This window comes from Pipistrellus kuhlii, unplaced genomic scaffold, assembly GCF_014108245.1.
Source record: "Pipistrellus kuhlii isolate mPipKuh1 unplaced genomic scaffold, mPipKuh1.p scaffold_m20_p_5, whole genome shotgun sequence".
Lineage (NCBI taxonomy): Eukaryota > Metazoa > Chordata > Mammalia > Chiroptera > Vespertilionidae > Pipistrellus > Pipistrellus kuhlii.
Genome location: NW_023425551.1, coordinates 6,462,755 through 6,483,728, shown reverse-complemented (window position 1 = coordinate 6,483,728; position 20,974 = coordinate 6,462,755). Strand labels below are relative to the sequence as shown.

The window sequence follows — 20,974 nt, the reverse complement described above, 5'->3', positions numbered from 1 at the left end:
TTTCAGTCCGCAGGCCGACGCTCTATCCACTGAGCCAAACCAGTTTCGGCTCTATATTATATTCTTAAAATAAACTTGAGCCTAAAGGAAAAAAAAAATACAACTCCATGTCCATCACAAACACTGAAGAGCTGCTGAGTGAAAAGGCTTACCACAGTCAGAGATCAGTGATCCCCATGGAGAGATCTGGGCATGGTTGTCCTGAGCGTGGTGGCCTGGTGAGTCCCACCATTTGCTGGGAGGCTATGCTTCAGCAATGGGACTATGTGACATGGGAAGTCCACTTGGATGTCATTGAAAGCACAAGTGTCAAGCTCTGACCTATTGTCTTTTAAGATGATGTTTTAGTTTTATCTGTTGCTGCATAACAATAGGACAACAAACTTAGCAGCTTATGACAATGCATGTGTACTGTCACTCAGTGTCTGTGATCAGGAGTCTGGGCTGGCTTACCTTGGTCTTCTGGCTGTCAAGGCTGAAGTCAAGGTGTTGGTTGAGATTTCGCTTCCAAGCTCACGTGGTTTTGGAAGGATTCAGGCTCCTGTAGGTTATTGGACTAAGGCCTCCAATTCTTCCTAGTTGTTGACATAGGCCACCCATAGTTCTGTGCTTTGTGGTCCTCCCTGACATGGCTGTTTGCTTCTTCAAAGCCAGCAAGGGAGTCTCACCAAGCAAGATGACATTAGAATTTTATGGGACATAATCACAGAAATGATATCTTGTCACCTTTGCAATGTTCTATGGTTAGAAGCAAGTCCCAGATCCCACCCCATTCAAAGAGAGAGGATTACACAAGGATGTGAGTACCAAGAGGTGGGGATAATTGGGAGGCCATCTAACTGTCTGCCACAAAGGGACAATTAAAATTTCTTTAAAAAAAAAATGGAAAATTAGATATTATGAGGAAAGTGGTTGTTTTGACCCAAAGAGGGTATTATATTTTTTACTGTTCTAATGGATAGTTTTAAAGTCTTCAACTTTACCCCAACACAGAGATGCTATTTTGGAGAAGTTCTCTGCTGTTAATTTCCACTGGTACAGAAGGTTGATAGGAAAGCATGGAGTGATTTCTGACTACATACTTCTCAATAGGTTCATTCAGTGTAGATGAATTGAGTCTTTTCTATGATCTGCTATTGGACAGAGCTTCTGGTCTGAAATTTGCCATGGATTAAAAAAATAGAGAGATTGGCAGATGACCCCTGTAATCCAAGTGTGGGAAGCCAAATGTTTTGGCAATAACTTTGCTTATCTGAAATAGGATGATTGGGCCAGACCAAACACAGGACAAACCTAAGGGTCATATGAAACGAAATGCCCAAACTTTTTGGGAGAGCACTTTTAATTTAAAAGGTAAGTCACATGTGTAAAGAGCAGTGCAAACAAAAGATTTTATTTGTTAAAGGATTCCTGGGAGATGGTCAGATGTTAATCCTGAGCTCTGCTTAATTTAGACAGTCAAGGAAGAGTGCAGAGCCCCCTTTGACCTTGGCCTTGCGGTCTTCATTCTGTCTATCCTTGATCATTAAAGATTTTGAGTGCCCTAAATGTTTTTCCAAATGTAAAGCAAGCACAAGGATAATTTCCAGGCTCTGGGGAAGCATTATCATAACCCTTTAATAGTTTAGAAACATTTGAGAAACTGAAGGCCACATTGCAGGAGTTAAAAAATTTTTTTTTTTGAAAATTCATCTCTTTAATAGGTTGCATAATCTCCTTCCTTGAGTATAAGAAATAATCATTTCAAAGAAATGGAAAATAGTATATTGATATCTTCAACTAGACCTTCAGCCCTTGTTTGGAGGACTTGATAGGGGTGAGGGCAGTGAGTGCACAGAAAGAGTCAACCTGCAGGTATGGACCTGCTGAAGCTGGGCTAATGCCTCCTGGACATTTTTTAAAATATATATTTTATTGATTTTTTACAGAGAGGAAGGGAGAGAGATAGAGAGCTAGAAACGTCAATGAGAAAGAAACATCGACCAGCTGCCTCTTGCACACCCTCTACCGGGGCTGTGCCCACAACCAATGTACATGCCCTTGACTGGAATCGAACCTGGGACCTTTCAGTCCGCAGACCGACGCTCTACCACTGAGCCAAATGGACATTCAGCACCACTGTCCCTGAAATGCAGTCTGGGAACGGTCTAGCTAGCTGCCCCCTCAGATTACCCTGGTTTACTTTATTAAAAAACAACCACAACCTATAAATAAATACTTATTATTATACACATGTACCTATTTATTTATAGCCTTTATATTTATAATATCTATTTATACATAAAACTATGTATAAATCTGCAAATCTCTATGCATCTGTACGTACATAATACATACATAATTGTATGAAGATTTAACCATACTAGAAACACTGCTGGTAAACTTCCACCCAGCAAGGTGTGTGGAGTCTTTTGCGGTCAATAGGTGTTTATACAAGTCAACACTCTAGTCCCATGGTTGGCAAACTGCGGCTCTGTGGCCCCTTAAGTGTGGCTCTTCCACAAAAATACCACGGCCTGGGTGAGTCTATTTTGAAGTGGCATTAGAAGTTTAAGTTTAAAAAATTTGACTCTTAAAAGAAATTTCAATAGTTGATATTTGGCTCCTTTGACAAATGAGTTTGCTGACCACTGCTCTAGTCAATAGGAATAAGAAGGCTGCTGTGACTAGGCTTTCTTGGGGTGAGGAGACAGCGGAAAATGATCAGAGCAACTGGTCATGTGCGGACTTTCCTAAATCTCTGACAACTTCCTGGGTACGTGGGGGTGAGGAAGGACATGCAGGAAGCCAGGGGCCAGCAAGTGAAGAGACAGAGGGTTGATGTTCATCAAATGTTCTCTGTGGTGTTGACCCTGAGGTTGGCTGGATAAGGCCTCATGAGTGAGGCATATGTTGCCTGGGGATGGGAAATGTTTGCAAGGATGAATTTTTACTCTTGTTCATACAAGATGCGAGGAATCCTAGCACGATGGCTGCTGGTGGTTTAATTATCAGCAAAAGGGATCGAGCCAACCAGCAACTAGACTCTTTCATCTCTCTCCAGAGGGATGTTTTTAACTGCCTCATGCGAGGAGCCTGTGATAAATGCCTGTGTTGTAATTAGGAAAGGACCTAAAGCAAAGCAGAGTCTGGACCATGGCGTTTAAGATGTCTTGAAACAAACGTGGACAGAGATCACTGAGTTTTCCTTTGGGAAGAAGTGACAGTCCGTGTAAATAGATAAATTTACTGAGTCTATTAAGAACACGTGCTTGTCGGTTAAATGCTAATCTCTTGTTTCCCCTCCTGCTGCCAAGCCTGGGGTGCATGTCCCAGATCTGAATGTATGTTGGAGCTATTACAGTTCAGGAAAAGAGCCTTGTCTTGTTTATGTTACAGAGAGGCTCCTATTCTCAGACTTATTGCTTTTCAACCCGGGATTCTACTGAGACAGAAATGACTGTGTATCACTATGTAAACCAAATGCATTTTTCTTCATCCATTTGTATGAGGAAATAGTATCACATACAGAGCTTTGAAGCAGATTGCTTCCAGGGTATATAAGCCACTTAGTGAACTCTGTTCCCTTTGCCTTGGACGTGATTCTCTCTCACAGACCCCCTTTTTACCTTTTAATTCTTTTTATCATATTTTTTTTCTGGAAAATGGTTACTTATAATTTTTTTTTCATTACAGTTGACATACAATATTATATTTTAGGTGTACAACATAGTGGTTAGACATTTACATATACTATATAAATGAATACCTCAATAAGTCTATCGTTATCACAATGAAATATCAATTTACACTTGTCAGAATGGCTATCATCAATACATCAAAAAACAAGTGTTGGTGAAGACATGGAGAAAAGGGAACCCTCAGGCACTGTTGGTGGGAATGTAAATTGGTGCAGCCACTATGAAAAATTAAAAATTCCTCAAAAAATTAAAAATCAAAGTATGATCCAACAATCCCACTTCTGGGTATTGATCCAAAGAAATCAAAAACACTAATTCGAAAAGATACATACACTCCTATGCTTATTGCAGCATTATTTATAATAGCCAAGCTATGGAAACAACTTCTTTATCTGTCTCATTAGATCGCAGATACACTTTCCCCAGAAAACCTCCATTGACCCCTCCAAGCCTGAGATGGTTATTCCTTGTCTGTGCTTTTCCATTCTTCCTCTCCTTCTTTTTTTTTTTTTTTCATTTTGTTATTCTTCCACATCTCACACCTGGTTACAACTGCCTGCAACCTGGCTCCCTCTTTTACCAGGCAGATGGTCTGTTAGGATGAGAAGCACATCACCTAGTGCCTGCCACACAATTTCAGCAAACATCTGTTGAATGAATGAGGATACTGATCTTCTCAAAAGCATGTGTCCTTCAGTAGGAGACTACTGCATACCGCTAACACTCCTCACTCCCCATCCTATGCATGCGTGGAACCCTGGTGTGACATTTTAAAAGATTTCCACTCTGCTAGATAGGTAAGGACAAAAATGCACAACTTTGGCATCATGTAACAGACTTCTTTCTTTATTCCCTAACACCTATCAGACATGATTAAATCTGATAACTTATGGCAGGTAATTGATCAAAACATCTGGCGGGATTTCAGAGTTGAGGCATGGACTTGGGCACTGTATGGACATCAAGGGTGGACGTGACTGTGAATGTGCGGTTGGGGAGGAACTTGACCAATCTACAATATTTCAAGGAAATAAATTACCCATTTACAAAAAGACAATTCTATTTCCTCCCAAATATTTTTACTCTTTCTCTTCTCCGGTTGCAAAACTGAGAATCAAACTTTGTCTGAGTGTGCTTTTCTTTAGAGTTACCTGTGCTCTTAGGGCTGCAGTATGCCATCGAATGTGTTAGCTATGACACTGATTTTTGTCTTTATGTTTTATTTCAGGAAAAGTTTATTCCTTGAGTGCAAAATTTTCATTTTAATATCACCTTGCTTTGGGAGAAGTCAGTAAAATGAAATTTTAGACAAATGTTGCATTGGAACAGAAGTATTAGGGCGGAGAAGGAGTGAGGGTAGTTGGACATAAAGGCCCTGGCTCCTGATTAATGATGCTGATAAGTGGGTGGTGTAGATCACAGTGAAATGGGCAGCACTTGGATGGTGGAGGGTAGAAATTAAAGGTAGAAAAGCATTTTAGTAGCCTCTGATGTTGAAACAGTTTGGCATTGTGGTGCCATCACTTACTTACTCCAGTGACAATTCTTCTTTAGTGGCCTTTCAAGATTTCACAGTGTTCTTAGAGGAGTGGCTCTTTTTGAAAACACACACACACACACACACACACACACACACACACACACACACATATATATATATATATATATATATATATATATATATATATATATAATTGATTATTTTACAGAGAGGAAGGGAGAAGGATAGAGAGCTAGAAACATCGATGAGAAAGAACCATCGACCAGCTGCCTCCTGCACACCCCCTACTGGGGATGTGCCTGCAACCAATGTACATGCCCCCAATCGGAATTGAACCTGGGACCTTTCAGTCTGCAGACCAATACTCTATCCACTGAGCCATACCAGTTTTGGTGACGAGTGGCTCTTACAACCTACTCGCCTTGCCACAGATTAGTTCCATATCTTCTTTTGTGGGGTTCAAACAATTTGCTTTGAGTCCCAGAGCACTCAGTTTTCACAGGGGAGGAATTCATGTCCTGGAAGCAGCCGAAGACCATCCTAGCCAAAGGGAACCACTTCTTGTGAAGGTCAGTGAGGAAGACCAGCAGGGACAGGCAGGAGAGGAGTGTGCCACCTTCTAGAAGGGTCTGTTCACATGGAGAGGGCATATTTGTAGTCTGAGAGCCAAATAACTAAGGGGATTAAGTGGCAGTTTTCAGAGTTGAAGCATGGAATCCGAGAGTGAAGAGTTGAGTGAAGAGGAATCTGAGGCAGGTGGAGACTTGTATGTGGAAGCAGTTTGTCAGAGGCCAAAGTCATTTCTTAAGGCGCAAACCCACAGGAAGAAATCTCTATTTTTTTCACCTGAATTTTGCTCACTCATGGCCCTGTTACTTCAGGAGAAAAGTTGACTCTTGGAGACAGTGAGATTAGCTAGAAAGCTGGGCAGGGGGCGTGCCTTGGTTGAACCCCAAGGTCTCACTGGAGATTTGGAAAATACAAGTTGTGTTGAGTGACTCCTGCACCCTAGACCTGACAGTGACAAGGGCGACACTTGGACCTGACAAAAATTGTCATTTGACAGGGGACATGTTTCTCCCCTTGTATTTAAGGGGAAAAGTCCAATTCTACACTATAGGCCAATTACTTACAACTTTGTAAATTAATATTATATAAAGTAAATATGGTAAACATTCACAGAAATGATGCATGCTAAACAGGAAACAAAAACAGAACCAAATGCATTAGCATAGGGTTGTGCAGTCAAGGTACAAATAAACTTAGTTCTTATTCATAGGAAGCAGCTTCAGCTGAGATGGACATGCAAGGTCCTATTCACATAAATGTCCTTAACAGTAGCTTTTCCTTTAGTAATACATGCCAGCGACTAAGGCATAGTTACCTCTTTAAGAGATGGGACTAGAGTTGGGGGGTTGGGCCTCCCATGTCATCTCTTGAATACTATCAGAGGTTATCTAGGTAAGTCAGGTGTTTGTGCACAAGCTGTTGGACTTGGTCCAGAGCACTGATCAAAATAGAGAGTGATGAGTATAAACTTGCCCTGAGTTCCATTTCAGGTCAGTCTGCATACCAGAGCTAATTGGGAATTGGAATCTAAACTGCATTACTGAGTTCAACCCCTGATTTTATCCTTTTCCTCCTTTTTTGATCCCCAGAGGTAATATTTTATAACGAGTAATTTCTTATAACTAGATTACAGAACTTGGTGATGTGTGTGTGTGTGTGTGTGTGTGTGTGTGTGTGTGTGTGTGTGTAGGTGCTGGGCGTGCGGCTTGTCCCTTTCCCGGGCCGCAGGTGCAGCCTCTGGTGCCCTGAACTATGGGGTGGGTGGCTTGACTCTCTCCCAGCCTGCAGCCTGGCTGGTCCCCATTCCTCTTTTGTAAGTTCATTTGTGTCTGGATGGCCCCCATCCCTCTCTCCCCAGTGTTGAGTGTCTGAGCCATTATGATGTGAGGGCTTGACGACTATTTGCATAGTAGCTCTTTATTATGTAGGATATTTGAAGGAGGGAATGTCTGTGTAATAGTATGTTATCCTATGTTTTGAGGGGTTTTTGATCATTTTTATATGGAGCTCAAATAAAAACATCTTGAAATTGGCAAACACACCCAGTGTACTTGGCTTGAAGTGTACATTTTTACCACAAGCTCCATGACAGGTTGTACAAATGCTCATGGAAGAGCTGCAGATACTGTCATGTGTTCATATTCCCTTTACAGTTTTATCTGCCCCTGTGTGCTTGCTATCTCCCCACCCCCATCCCAAGCCCACATATATGGGCCAAGCTGTTGCTGCCTGTGATTCTTTATTTTTTATTATGGTATCACATAACTGTCCTCATCCCCCCATTCCCATTCCAAACCCCTCCCCACGTTACCTCCACCCCACTGTTGTCCATTTCCATTGGTTAGGCTTATATGTATGCATACAAGTCCTTTGGTTGATCTCTCCCCCTTACTCCCACCCTCCTGAGGTTTGACAGTCTGATCGATGCTTCCCTGTCTCCGGGTCTGTTCATCAGTTTACGTTGTGCCTGTGATTCTTGATTGCCTACGCTGTTCCCCTGTTGTACATGCCCTTCCCTTTATCACACCTGAGCTCTATCATGTCTGCCCTGAATGCCAGGCTTACTAGTAAGGCCTTACTTCCACTCTAAGCTCCACCAACATAGACCTCTAGTCCTTCCTCTGAATTTAGTCCATCAATCAACACGTCTTGGTGAGTACAATTAGAGCTACGGGCAGGTGCCTAAGTACAGAGCTCATAGCACAGTGTTTACACCAGGACTTCAGATTATGAGGAAACTGAGACTCGGTGATGCTAAGTGGCCCGACCAACATTACACAGCTTAACGGTGAAGCCAGATCCAGAGCCCAGGTGTCCTTGGAGGGCTCTTACCTCCTACAGAATTTCCCAGATGTTTTAAGAGGAAGAAGCATAGCAAGTCTTCTCTACCTTTGTTTATTTTTCTGTCTGATTCAGGCCTGAGAGACTGGTGGTTGAGAAACCACAGGGTAGTGGTTATGCTGTCAGCCAACAAGGATACTCACCAGACGAGAATCCAGAACCTGGGTAAAAATGGAAAATATTGATTGCAAAGAGTAGGGCTTCCTGGCAGCCACATGATGGAGTAGGATTGTGTAAAGCAATCTGATTGTGCCCCGTGGTGCAGCCGGTCAGCATGTGGTCCTTGTAGGACAGTGCTTGTGTGAGTGATGCTGAGGTGGTGTGTAACGCAAACTCACGCACTGACTTCTGAGACACTGAAAACACTGCAGCCGTCGGTGGGAGTGTTGGTATTGATGCAGTAATGGGTATTGACCCTCACCTGCTTCCCCAAATTTCCTAATCAATAGCCACAGCCGAGGAAAGGGTTGTAACTTGACAATAGGCTGTTCTAGAGGCCAGTTGATTGGGCAGTGACATGGGTCAGGAGTTTTTCCTCTGGCTCCTCTTGTTTGTCCCTCAGCACACAGTGTTCCAAAGGGCTGATGTGTGTTTGCTCCATAAGTGCCTATAAAAATATTTATAAATCCGTTTGCATTGTATATACCATGGTTGTGTTCATAACAGATTAAAAATCTAGATAAGCTAAGTCAAAAATGCTGCTTTATACTTTGTGATATTTAGATTAAGAAGTGGTCATGATGTGAACATTCTGTTGGCTTGAAACCTTTAAAAAATTATTTGGCCTCTACTATAAACGTCATTTGGATGTCTTGGTCGAGGACAGGTGGTACATACAGGACTTGGATGAATCTGTTTGGTGTGGCTCATTCAAGGATGCTTGCTGTTAGAGGAATTTGGCTCAAAAGACAATCCGATCTGCTGATATTCAGGTGATTTTTGTAATATTAGTGATTGGAATAGGAGCTCAGAATGATCCCAGGAAAAGAGTAACAAAAGGGTCTACTTTTGAAATTGTCTCTCAAGTGCCCTTTAAGTTGGGGTTTGGGTATCTGAAGCTTAGGAATGACTCTCCATGATTATGAATCAAGCACTGAATGTTCAGTGTGGTGTTTAATTCTGTGATCAGAGGTACAGCAGGGAAGAGTCAGTTCTTTTTTTGGCTTTTTAGGGGAAGTTGTTTACTTTTAGTATAGAGAATGTAAATAAAGAGAAACACTTAATTTTTAGACCAGCTGGATCCATGCTGAAAGCAAAATGGAACATTCAGCAATCAGATTTGGTTACGGTCCAGGGCTAGTGCATACCCTTCTCTTCTTGTTGGGGAAACTTTTAAAAGTATATATTTATGTTTTATGAATATATATTTATATTGATATTTATACAAATATATATTCATAAAACATAAATATAGATTCATAAAATATAAATACATATTTATAAATATATATATTTATAATACTATGAAATACATGTTTATAAAACATAAATATACATTTATAAAAGTATAAATATATTTTATAAAACATAAACATAAAATTTTACATTATAAAAATGTAAATATATTTTATAAAATTATAAAAATGTATACATACATTATATAAAATTACATTTTTTCACCTCTCTCTTTCTCTCTCTCTCTATCTCTCTCATAGTGGGAATTCAAAGAGGAGATAAGTGAGTATAGTTGAGGTTTGAAAATAGACTTAATCAAAGAAGTAAGATGGGATTGGAGTGGCTAAAATTTGGTTAGCCACTTTAAGTGAGGAAAAATAAAAACTATTTTTGTAAACTTGTCTTAAATGTCTTGTAAGCTTGACTTAAATGTTTTTGGGAATATGCATGGAACTTATTTAAAAATAGAATGAGTCTTCAATTGAAACAAATGATCTCTTCTAGACAAATATCGCTTACATATATGTACAGCTTTATTTATGTAACTTTAGAATAAGTGTGTTACACAGAGAGAGTTTTAAAATTCTCCCCTTTGTCCCATGACAAAATTATTTTACGTATTAACTAAAAAAATAAAGTAATATACTTTTAAAAACCTATGAAAAGCCCTCATACCGTACATCTTTCACTGGTTTGAGAGACTTTTCAAAATCCCTGACTGTATTAAATCCCTGGTGCTCTGCAGGCAGCAGGACGGCAGTATGTGGGGGTCGGAGTGCTCAGGCGATCTGCAGTGGGCTCTGGAAGTGGACTGCTCCACGCCCATCCTGGCCCTGCTGCTGGCTAGCTGTCCTTTCTTACAAAAGCTTTTGGCCTCTCGGAAAGATTGTTTCCTCAAGGACAACATGAGAAAACAATACCTGCCTAAAGACTGAAGAGAGAACTTTGTGGAATGATTTGCCCAACTGCACGATTCACACTTGGCATGCAACAGACACTCACTTCCTTCCCCATTCTTCTATCCTGCAGGAAAGGACCAATGGTCCCCTACCAACAAATCCATTTCTCACTGCTTCACATTTCTATTAGGGAGTAGAACCTAGTTTTCTATTTCTAGCTTTCACTGTCACGATTTCATTAGCATATTCAATTTCTCCTGTTATTTATAAGCCTACATTATTGTTTTTATAATCCTTACACGTTATTTTTGCTCCGGTGCCTCTTTGCACCATCAAGAAATATATTTTCTTCATTGCCGAGTAGTTTCTTCAATTATTCTCGCTCACATATAAAAGCCATCACATACCCTCCTGTGATTTATCTTTTCACAGCCCTCACAGAGCATGATTTTTTCTTTGAGGGTGTGTAATGGCTTTGCTTGAATTCGAAGTGTTCATGGTCTCTAGACCAACCAGAGTCTTCCACACCTTTTGCTGGGTCTATGGCTTCTCTTGTAGAAGGTTAGCTACAAAGTCATTAACAAGAATCCTTCAATCCTCCTCTACTCAAATCTAACTTCCATCCCATGTGTTCAAGTTCAACTGCCTCATCCTCATGCAGCTCTAGTTCCTACCACTTCAGTGGCATAAATCAGGATGTGTTTGCCTGGCAGTCACAATGGAGAAAAATCTATCACACTTACCTCCTTTGGCTGCCATAAAGTTGTTCCTGACAGAACAGAACATTTTACTTTAACCAGCTTTCCCTTCCTTCCCATTTCTGCCTTTCTTTAAGGCAGGGTTGAATGCACACACACACACACAAGGTTCAATCTTATGTGTATTTAAAAATATAGATATATTTATGTATTTATATATATTATTAATATATTTATATTTTAATAAATATATTTTAATACCATTTCATATATCAAGAACTATGCTAAAAAGAGCATTCCCAAGATAAAATGACTTCTTGATAGCATCGATATTTCTATTTTTATATACACACACACACACACACACACACACACACACTTATTTATGTGATTGAAATCTACATGATAAACAAAGCAACTTGCAAAGATTGAGCAGTTTCATTGAGCTGTTGTCACAAGGGGCCCTCAGGGAATCTGAGAGTTGGGAGGAAGGTCAGAAGGTCACCATGCGCTTTCTTCCATCCAGTGAAAGAATTTTCTTTACAGTTCTAGGTGAGCCTGATCATTGTGACTTTATCACTGCCTCTCTGAGGATGCTACTCTGAGACCAAGGCCACTTCAATGACTCCTTAGACTGAGAGTTCTGTCTCTGATGAGCTGATGCTCCCTCGATATCATGACCATTAAGTTGTTTGGGGTTAGCCTAGATTCATTTATTTGATTGCTGTTTTCTGCTGATAGAGGAAATTATTTTATTAAGAAGCATTCTCCAACAGGCAAGCTGACATTAAGTAGGCTTGAATATATTTGGAATTCACAAGTAAATAGCCAGGGAACTAGCTCTCTGCTCTAATGCAAAGATGAAATCTGTCAGATTTTCTCCTAGCAAAGCTCCCAAGTCTGCTGTCTGCCTCTGCCCTCAGACTCAGTGCTTCAATGGGTCAGAAAGTGGCTCCCTGTGACTTTGTAAGACCATGAGTATATCCAGATGTGTGATGAATTTAAGGCATCTAGGGTTTTACAAAGGATTCCTCTTGCTGTGTGTAAGAAAGCCCACTTCCCAACTCATTTTGTTGGAAGGCAGGATGAAGACTTGGCTAGAAAAGAAACGGATCCACTATGTGCTCAAGAGTATTTATGACCTCCAGCACACTTTATCTTTTAGAATAAGACATACAAGCATAGGAATACCGACATCCTGCCGGGGTTTTAAAAATTGCATTGCTTTCATGCCCAGGTATAACCTCCCATCATAAATCCTGAGAAAGACGGAGGAAGGGGGCGACAGGCCATTCTAGTGCATAATGAGGGGTGCATATTTCGGTGCTGTGGCTGATGTTTATGTATGTGATTACTCAGAAGGGCTTTTACTTAACGTTCCATGTCTTTAAATTAGGTCTATTTTAAATATAATAATAACAGCTATACTTTATTGTATGCATGCCAGGCAGTTAATAAGTGGTAATTCAAATCTCCCCAGCCCTAAAAGGGAAGTCTTATTCTTTCTGTTTTACTCTGGGGAAACCAAAACCCAGGAACTAAGACCTTGCCAAAGGTTACACTCAGTAGGTGGGTTTCACTGCAAAGCCCATGTGTTTTTTCTCCTACATCTTCCCCCCCTTGGACCTCAGCTTATTTTGGCAAAAAATGTATGGTTTTGAGGCATCTATTTGTTTGGCTCTTTTTTTTCTTCTTCTAGTGGGTCTACAGAATAACATAGATGTATAAGAATCCTCTTTTATCTTCCAATATTATAGTTCTACAAACCACAGAAATCTTGCCTTATAATCCTATTAAAATCTGATACAAAATAGAACTAGAAAGATGATAAAAGACAGGTTGAAATTTTTGAAACTCTTTTTAAATAGATAACCACCAGGCTCATGTGATAGCTTGCTAGTTCATTTTGTGAGGATTACTGTTCTGAATGATTCAATAATTTCTGCTGCTCTATTAAAAATGCTCTTTTACATTTGAAGACCTAACAAGGAAGAAATGAAGATCCTTGTGTGACTTGAAAGGTTTATGTGAAGGTGTCACCCAGATGGGACAGTTGTGCCTCACCCCATTTGTATGAGACCGACTTCGCTTGCAAACCATTTCACCCACACACGTTCACAATCAGCACCAGCGTTTATGAGCAGCTCTGCAGCAGCCTGTGCACATGCATATCATTAGCGCGGTTTACTCCAAATGCCCCGTGGAATGTTTGCTCATCTCACTTCCCTAAAGCATGAGAAGAATTGGCAAGTGACAAGTCATTTCCGTGTCAATCATACTACTATTTCATCTATTGAATAGAATATATAGGAGACACAGATGCTCATTTATCAGTGGCCTCGGGCCATGGCCCAGAAAACCCATCAAGTAGGAGGCAGAGCTAGAAACACAATCTTTTTTAATCCATTAAATATATATGTTTGCTTGGACACTAAACTTTAAGCAAGTAGCGATCTGTATGTAACCCAGAAGGAGTTATTTCACTCTTTTTAAATATATATATATATATATATATATATATATATGTATACACACTATATATATACATATATATATATATGTATACACACTATATATATATATATATATATATATATATATATATATATATATATATATATAGTTGATTTTTTACAAAGAGGAAGAGAGAGAGATAGTTAGAAACATCCATGAGAGAGAGACATCGATCAGCTGCCTCTTGCACATCCCCTACTGGGGATGTGCCCGCAACCAAGGTACATGCCCTTGACCGGAATCGAACCCAGGACCTTTCAGTCTGCAGGTCGACAATCTATCCACTGAGCCAAACTGGTTTCGGCTTATTTCACTTTTAGAACATCACCAGAGCCTGCTCATGGCTTTTCTATGGGGTTTCTTCACTTGGTCTCCACAGATTTCTTTCATCGGATTCTTGGTTTAGCCTTTCCACAGGCTCACAGTGGTGAGGGATGTTTCAGCACACATGGTGGCCACAGGAAACCACAAATCTGCCCACTGTTGTGCAGAGCCCCAAGGTGGTGTGGAGGGGGGATCAGCTTCTCTCCTGCCGTGTTGGTCTTTCCGGGCTGACGGAGGTGCTGCTGAGATGGTGCAGGGGGACTCTGGAACTCCATACACATGTAAGCTTATTTCAGTTGTGCCCTGGAGCCCATGGCTTTGCACAGACTTCCCTTTGCCTCCTAAATGAGACTTCATCTTCTGATCTTGATTTCAAGATCATAGGGATATCCTTATTTACATTTGCCATTTTGCAGGGATATGCAGATTTCCTGCCCACCTCCAAGTACTGCATCCCAGGCACCGGGTACCCTGGCCAGGGACACCTATCCATCTTTTCTTCAGGACACAGCTGGGAAACATCCCCTAATGTTGCTGTGCCTGATTCCATTACAAGGGTGTATCTCACATTTCTGCACAGGGCCAGGTCTCATTTGTGTTCGATTCATTTGTGGAAGTTGATATTCAAAGAGTTACATTTCAATAAAACATACTAACACTTGAACATCTAACTTTGTGTATTTGCTTTCAGAGATTGAAAGCGCCCTGTAGCCACTTACAGGGCATTTAAATTATTCTCTCTGGTAATTCTCATCAATATTGGAAGCATATTTTCTTTTAAAATTCTCTCAATGATATATCTTTACCCTTAGAAAAATAATTTGATTATGTTATAGTCCAAAGTCATCCTAATTCAAGTTTGCAGAGTAAACTTGATCTCTGTGATCAAGCTTGAAAATACCATTCAGGGTAAAAAATGGCATGCGGTAAGACTGTTATGCTGTGTTATGAGCACCAGTCACCTGGTCTATTCTTAACCTCTTCTGCTAACCTGCCATGGGTGTTGACCTCTCTTTGGTTAAGTTGTTTCCTCCATGAATTGAGGGGTTGGACTATATGATAGCTATTTCCCTTTTCTGAAATCATATTGGGTAGGGGTGTGTGGTGTAGATGTATGATTAGGTATGGCCCACACTGGCTTCATGCAATAAGCATGGGATTGAAAGTGTCAATTCTCATGATGGCTACATGGTGGTAGATCTGGATAGAAGAAAACGACGTACCTGGTTTCTGGTTAGAGCTTGAGGTGTGTAGGGCTGGTGCTGCTCCATTAATGGGTGTATTACAGTTACACAGGAAGGATCAATTGACTGTAGTAATTATTCTAGGAGAAAAATCTACTGGATTGAAACAGAAACTCAAGGTATTCCATGTCTATTTGATACTCCATTTCTATCTGCATGAGAACATGTAATACTATTGCAATGAATTCCTGAGCTAATTTGGCAATAATTCATATTTATATTTAGGTTTTTATTATAGCAGTAGTTCATTGATCATTTGATTCCAAAAGTAATTTTCTTCTACAAATGTACCCTTGACATCCTAAAATGTATATTCAGATTTAATGAAAGAAAAGGATGTATTATAGAAAAGGCAGTATTTTTTAACCAGACATATAAAGAAAGAAGCATTAATTTGCTTTTAAAATTTATTACAAATGGAAGCTGCTTTCTAAATCATAATTGATAACAGTTTAATTTGCTTTTTTTTTTTTTTCAGTGTCTGGTATACTCATTTTTATCATTTAAACTCAAGAAAGTATTTTCTAGATACTTTTGCCTTTATTAATTGGTTGGGTGAACATTTGAGATATTTTAAAAGATATTTTAGTAAATATACATAAGTATTGATAGATAGTTCATAGAACTATTGGTTTGAATTCAGTGGAAAATAATTTTATTAAAGCTTACAGAAAGCTGTGCAAGCGATTTTCCTCCATTACAGTGTCTTCGGGGCTGCATTAATTATAAGAACTGGGGCTATTGGAGATGTTTACTCAGCATACAAACTCCTCATTGTTAACCACGGCTGGTGTGTGCTGACAGCTGCCTCTTAGAGAAATGTAACCCATGGTTAATGGTGGAAAGGGTGGCATTAGCATAATTTTTTGGCACATACTAAGCTGGAGTTTCAGTGTTGCCTTCAACAGTGACTCCTTCATTAACAGGGTCTTATCAGAGGCCCAGACTCCGCAGGGGGTGGGGAGGGGAATGCAGCCACAGGATCCTGCTGGAGGTAACCAGAAGCGTGTGTGAAATGTGTGCTTCTGAGTAAAAGGGAAAAGGATTTCAGTTGCTCATGATTATGATTTAAAAGGGCCATGGAAGAAAGACTGTAAAGGAACTGCTGATATTTGATCAATTTGGCACCATATCGAGGTGGCTTTTTTGACATTGACACTAATGCATATTATGGTTTCTATAACAGGAATAAGAATTAAAACATTTCTATTCTTCGGGGACCAATTCAGACAAAAATAAATCTGCTAATGCAAGAAGACTTCAGAGTCAAGAATAAATTCTATCCCCTGAAGGTTCTCTAACTTCATTTGCACATTGTTAAAGGTATTTCAAACAATTTGAGGGGAAATTGTATATTTTTGAAGGCATATCAAGCCAGTATCAGAAAATAATAGGCAAAAACAAATAATTACTTTATGTTAATATTCATCCTTAAAACAATAAACTGCTCCCCAGGATTCTCTTTGATTTTCTCAATAATAAAGAAAATGGTTAAATTAAATATCAAGGATAAAATTGGGTTAATATAAGATGAGGAAATAGCTACCATTCATTGAGCACTTGCTACCGGTATGTGCCAGGCTGGCACTGTGCTAAGTGCTTTTATACTTGTCTAGTTTCATTTTCATCACCACCTGGCTACTTAGGTGCTACTATCAATGTAGTTGTGTTGCAAGTGGGAAGATTAAGCTCCAGGGAAATTAGGTGGTATTTCCAAGGTCACTCACCTCAGAAGGGATGGGAGTGAAATTGAGCGCAGGTCTTTTGTTTTGCACCCTACAGTAATCCTTCTATCACCCTGGGCTGTCATCAGTGACAGTCATTGCTATTAGTAGGATCTTCCTGAATCCACTAAAGGATCTCCCCTGGCTCTTCTCTACTCTCCTCTTACGTAAGAGCCATTGTTGCTATTTCACTACCCTGATGATTCTATCCAACAGCCCTTCTTCCTGTCAGTGCTTCTAGCAGTTTCTTCTTTATCCAGTTGTGTTGGTTTCTATTGGGTTCACAGGGACATGTGTTGACCAGGCCCCCATCTTCTCTCCACTCCAGGTAAACTGCCTGGGAAAGGGGGTGCCTCACTGGGCTGGGACCATACAGTGTCTTTGCTTCAGATTTTCTGGAGGCTTTTTCCTTTGTGATCCTTGTGGGCCCTCGCAGTGTGTGTAGAGGTCAAATAGGAGTGTCTCCAAGGATTGACAGAATATCCCCTGGTTAAGTTGACTGGGGTCTGGGGTTACCCTGGGTAGATGGAGGAGGAGGCTTTTACCTCCCCTTTTACCTTGAAACAAGAAGAGAGGTTGCAACAGAATGCAAATATATTCTGAAACTAGAATGTCTAAAAATTATTTTTGAAAGGATTTGTGGAGTCTCAGAAAGGCTTGGGCAACCCATGTGGGGTAAGGTGTAAACCAAGAGTGCCTTGGGCCAGCCCACTCTCGGCAGCCTGTGAGCCTCGGCCCTTGTCAGTTTGGTTATGTCCCCGGAGCAGGTGCGAACCAGAGCTGCCTGGCGGCCTCCTCTGTGGTCTGGAGCCCTTCTGTGAGCGTCAGCGTTCCAGCAATGTCCTCCTCTGATTTGGAACTCCTGTTGAACATCAGAAATGACAGAGGTGACCTGTGATTAGAATCAGCTTGAATAAGATCTGTTACTTTTAACTTCTAAAAAATGAGATTTGACCTGAATTAGAAAAAGAAAAATTTACTGCCTTCAACCTAAGAAATCCAGGTACCTTTCTCTCTCTCTCTCTCTCTCTCTCTCTCTCTCTCTCTCTCTCTCTCTCTCTCTCTCTCTCTCTCTCCCTCTCCCCCTCCTCTCCCCCTCCCTCTCCCCCACCCTCCCGGCCCCTTTTCTGTACATCTGTTAAAAGCAAAGGCATTTAGAGCTTCTGTCCTAAGAAGATGCAGGACCATAACTGGATGGGAGGTCAGGGATCTGCTGGTGGAGGTAACAATGGGGTCCCCAGTGCAAGTGCCCACACTGGTCAGCCCTGTTTCTTTCTCTGCGTGGAAGGAAATGAAGTCTTCTCTCTATAAGGGTGAGAGGGAAGGAGGGAGGATATGTGAGCTGAGCCTGAGTGAGTGAAGAGAATGGGGAAGAGCTTTTTTTCTGCAGAGGAAAGAACTAGTTCAAAAGGTCCTTGACCCACAAGAGGTTGGTATGTTGGGAGCAGAGAGATGGCTGTTGTGGCTGGTGGTGGGTGTGGTAGGAGGCAGGGCTTGAGGTCATGTAGGGTTATAAACCATACAAGATGCTGACTGTTTTGTTCCTAGAGAAACAGATTTTGAACAGAGGGCTAACATGGTTGGATCGATAAGGTTAAAAGATCCCTCTGATGGCTGTATGGGTAGGGAAAAAAAATTAGAGAGCACAGAAGAAACACAAGGGCTCTCCTGGATGTCCCAGAAGGCCTGGGGAAATGTGATCAGATTTGAGTAATATTGTGAAGGCTGAGCCAATAGGACTTGCACTGGATTGTACGGATGGGTTAAGGGAAGGAGATGAACCAAGGATGACTCTTGGACTTCGGAGCCTAGGGGAGAAAGGCTGTATCCTGCAACCCAACAAGGCAAACAGGGGAAGCAGAAATTTGGGGGGTGGAATCTAAGCAAATATAGAGTTCTGCTTGGCCTAGCAAAAGTGTGAGTTGCCTGTAGACAATCAAGAAGAGGTGCTAAGCCGAAACCAGTTTGGCTCAGTGGAAAGAGCATCGGTCTGCGGACTGAAAGGTCCCAGGTCCGATTCCGGTCAAGGGCATGTGCATTGGTTGCGGGTATATCCCCAGTAAGGGGTGTGCAAGAGGCAGCTGTTAGATCTTTCTCATCGATGTTTCTAGCTCTCTATCCCTCTCCCTTCCTCTCTGTAAAAAATCAATAAAATATATTTTTTTAAAAAAAAAGAAGAGTTGCTAAGGAGTTAGTGGGACCCATGTCTGGAGTTGGAGGTGGCAATCAGGCATGGGTCAGTCCTTTATAAGAGTTTCAGGGACTTTGGTTCTAATGGAAACTTTCAGTGTTTTAGAAACATTTAGTTCGAGCTTGAGATTGATACCTGGAAAACATGCTAAAGGACTTTAGGATTTCTGCCTCCCTCCTGGGAAGACACACTTACATGATGAGCACATGGAACCCTCCGCAGCTATACCCATTGCTTTGTAGAGACAGTTCTGACTATCTCTCTAGATTCAGGTGGTTGTTTTTCTGATTTCTTTTGTGCGCTTCCTCTTTGTTAAGCCAGGCATAGGTGTCACTTCCTGTTTGTGTATGTAACCAGTGGAATGCAGCATAATCATTAACAGCTAACAAACTGTGAGTCACATTCATATTTCAAAGTTTCTTAAAAATAAAGCAATCACGAGCATGCCAGGTGTTTGTGCTTCAGTGTGTTTCTTATACACGAATGTTGCAGGCCGTTGTCCCTTTACCTCATCCAACTGGCCAGTGCGAGTACAGAACTTGTTAACATCAAGTGGGCCATAAATCAGAAGACTACAAAGAAAAGGGGATGGGTGATGCTTCAGGATGGAAAAGGGCCCACAGGCCAAGCCCACTTAGTTATGTTTTATAAATTTCCCCACTCGAACTGTCCCTGGCTTAAGCTCTACTTCCTCTTTTTATCCCAATTTCTCAAGTCACTTTGCTCCTTCCTAAAAAATCATCTTTCATCTACTCCGATGAAGACCTTTGCCTTATTCCCTCCTCTACTGTTCTAAGTACTCTTGTGTTTACCATACTTGTTATAGTTTGTTCTGTTAGAGAGTCTGGTGAACTTCACTTCTGGTGGGGATGATTTCCCCTGGACCACAAGTGTTGCCCCTTGCAGAAGAGTCTCTGATTATACTGGTCGTATCATTGGCTCTCCAGGTGATTCAACGTGTTGCCAGGTGGGCACATTGGCCATATCCAGGTTGCCGGAGATATCAACAGCCTAGGCTTTTTGGATGGGGAGATAACCGAGCAGCCTCTGGAAAAAACAGTCTTCTCTCCCTCCTCTTGCAATTTAATAGCTGTGTGACCATGAGCTAATGACTGGCTTTCTCCAGGCCTCTGTTCTCTCCTCCGTACGCAGGGATAATTACATCCCGCCCATGATACTTGAATTACATGACTGAATACCTGTAAAACACCTAGCAGAGAACCTGCTATATTAAAGAAACTCAATAACCTTTAGCTCCTGCTGCTAATCCTTCTGAGTCTTTGTTCATCAGGAAATAGTAACCATGCACTCTGAAAGCACACAAACCAGCAAGTGGCTATTATACTAAGACAAATGGAGCTTGGAAGCAAGCTAGACTGAAAAAAGTGAAGGGAATTGACACTCAAAACAAAGTGGGGAAACAGTGCAGTGGTTCTAGGGCCCACCGCCTCAGCCTCACCGTGGAACTTGTCAGAAATGCAAGTGCTCAGAGCTGCTGAATCAGAACCTGTGGGCGCAGGGCTGGGCAATCTGTTCTAAAAAGCCCTGTATGTAATTCTGATGTACACTGAGCCACCTGCAGATACTGGATGAGGAATCGTGGTGCATGTTTCTGCGTGTGTATGTCTGTGTGCATACACACCTAGGTGTACAGAATGTTTGTAACTGCTGAAACTATTAACCAAGCATGGTGATACAGCAAAAATCCTGCCCGTGTTTCCTTGGTACAGTTGTCTGAATAAAAGTATATCTAGAATGCTTATTTGCAATGCCTTGTTAGTGAATTCATTTTGGGTTTAAAACTATTGATTCACTGACTTGCTTCTTTTTCTTTTTCCCTAGGAAATTCCACTTACTTGGATGACCATGGACCACCTCCTAGTAAGGTAAGGCC

General features: G+C 41.1%; 1 protein-coding gene across 3 annotated transcripts in view; it reads left to right on the top strand.

Annotated features, from left to right (window-relative positions):
• UST (uronyl 2-sulfotransferase) overlaps positions 1-20,974 on the top strand; it is a 242,739-nt gene that overhangs the window by 78,546 nt on the left and 143,219 nt on the right. For all 3 annotated transcript variants that reach the window (XM_045573321.1, XM_045573320.1, XM_036413823.2), the window contains exon 2: positions 20,923-20,966. In XM_045573321.1, coding sequence (XP_045429277.1) covers positions 20,923-20,966 — 44 coding nt within the window. The remainder of the gene's footprint in view (positions 1-20,922; positions 20,967-20,974) is intronic.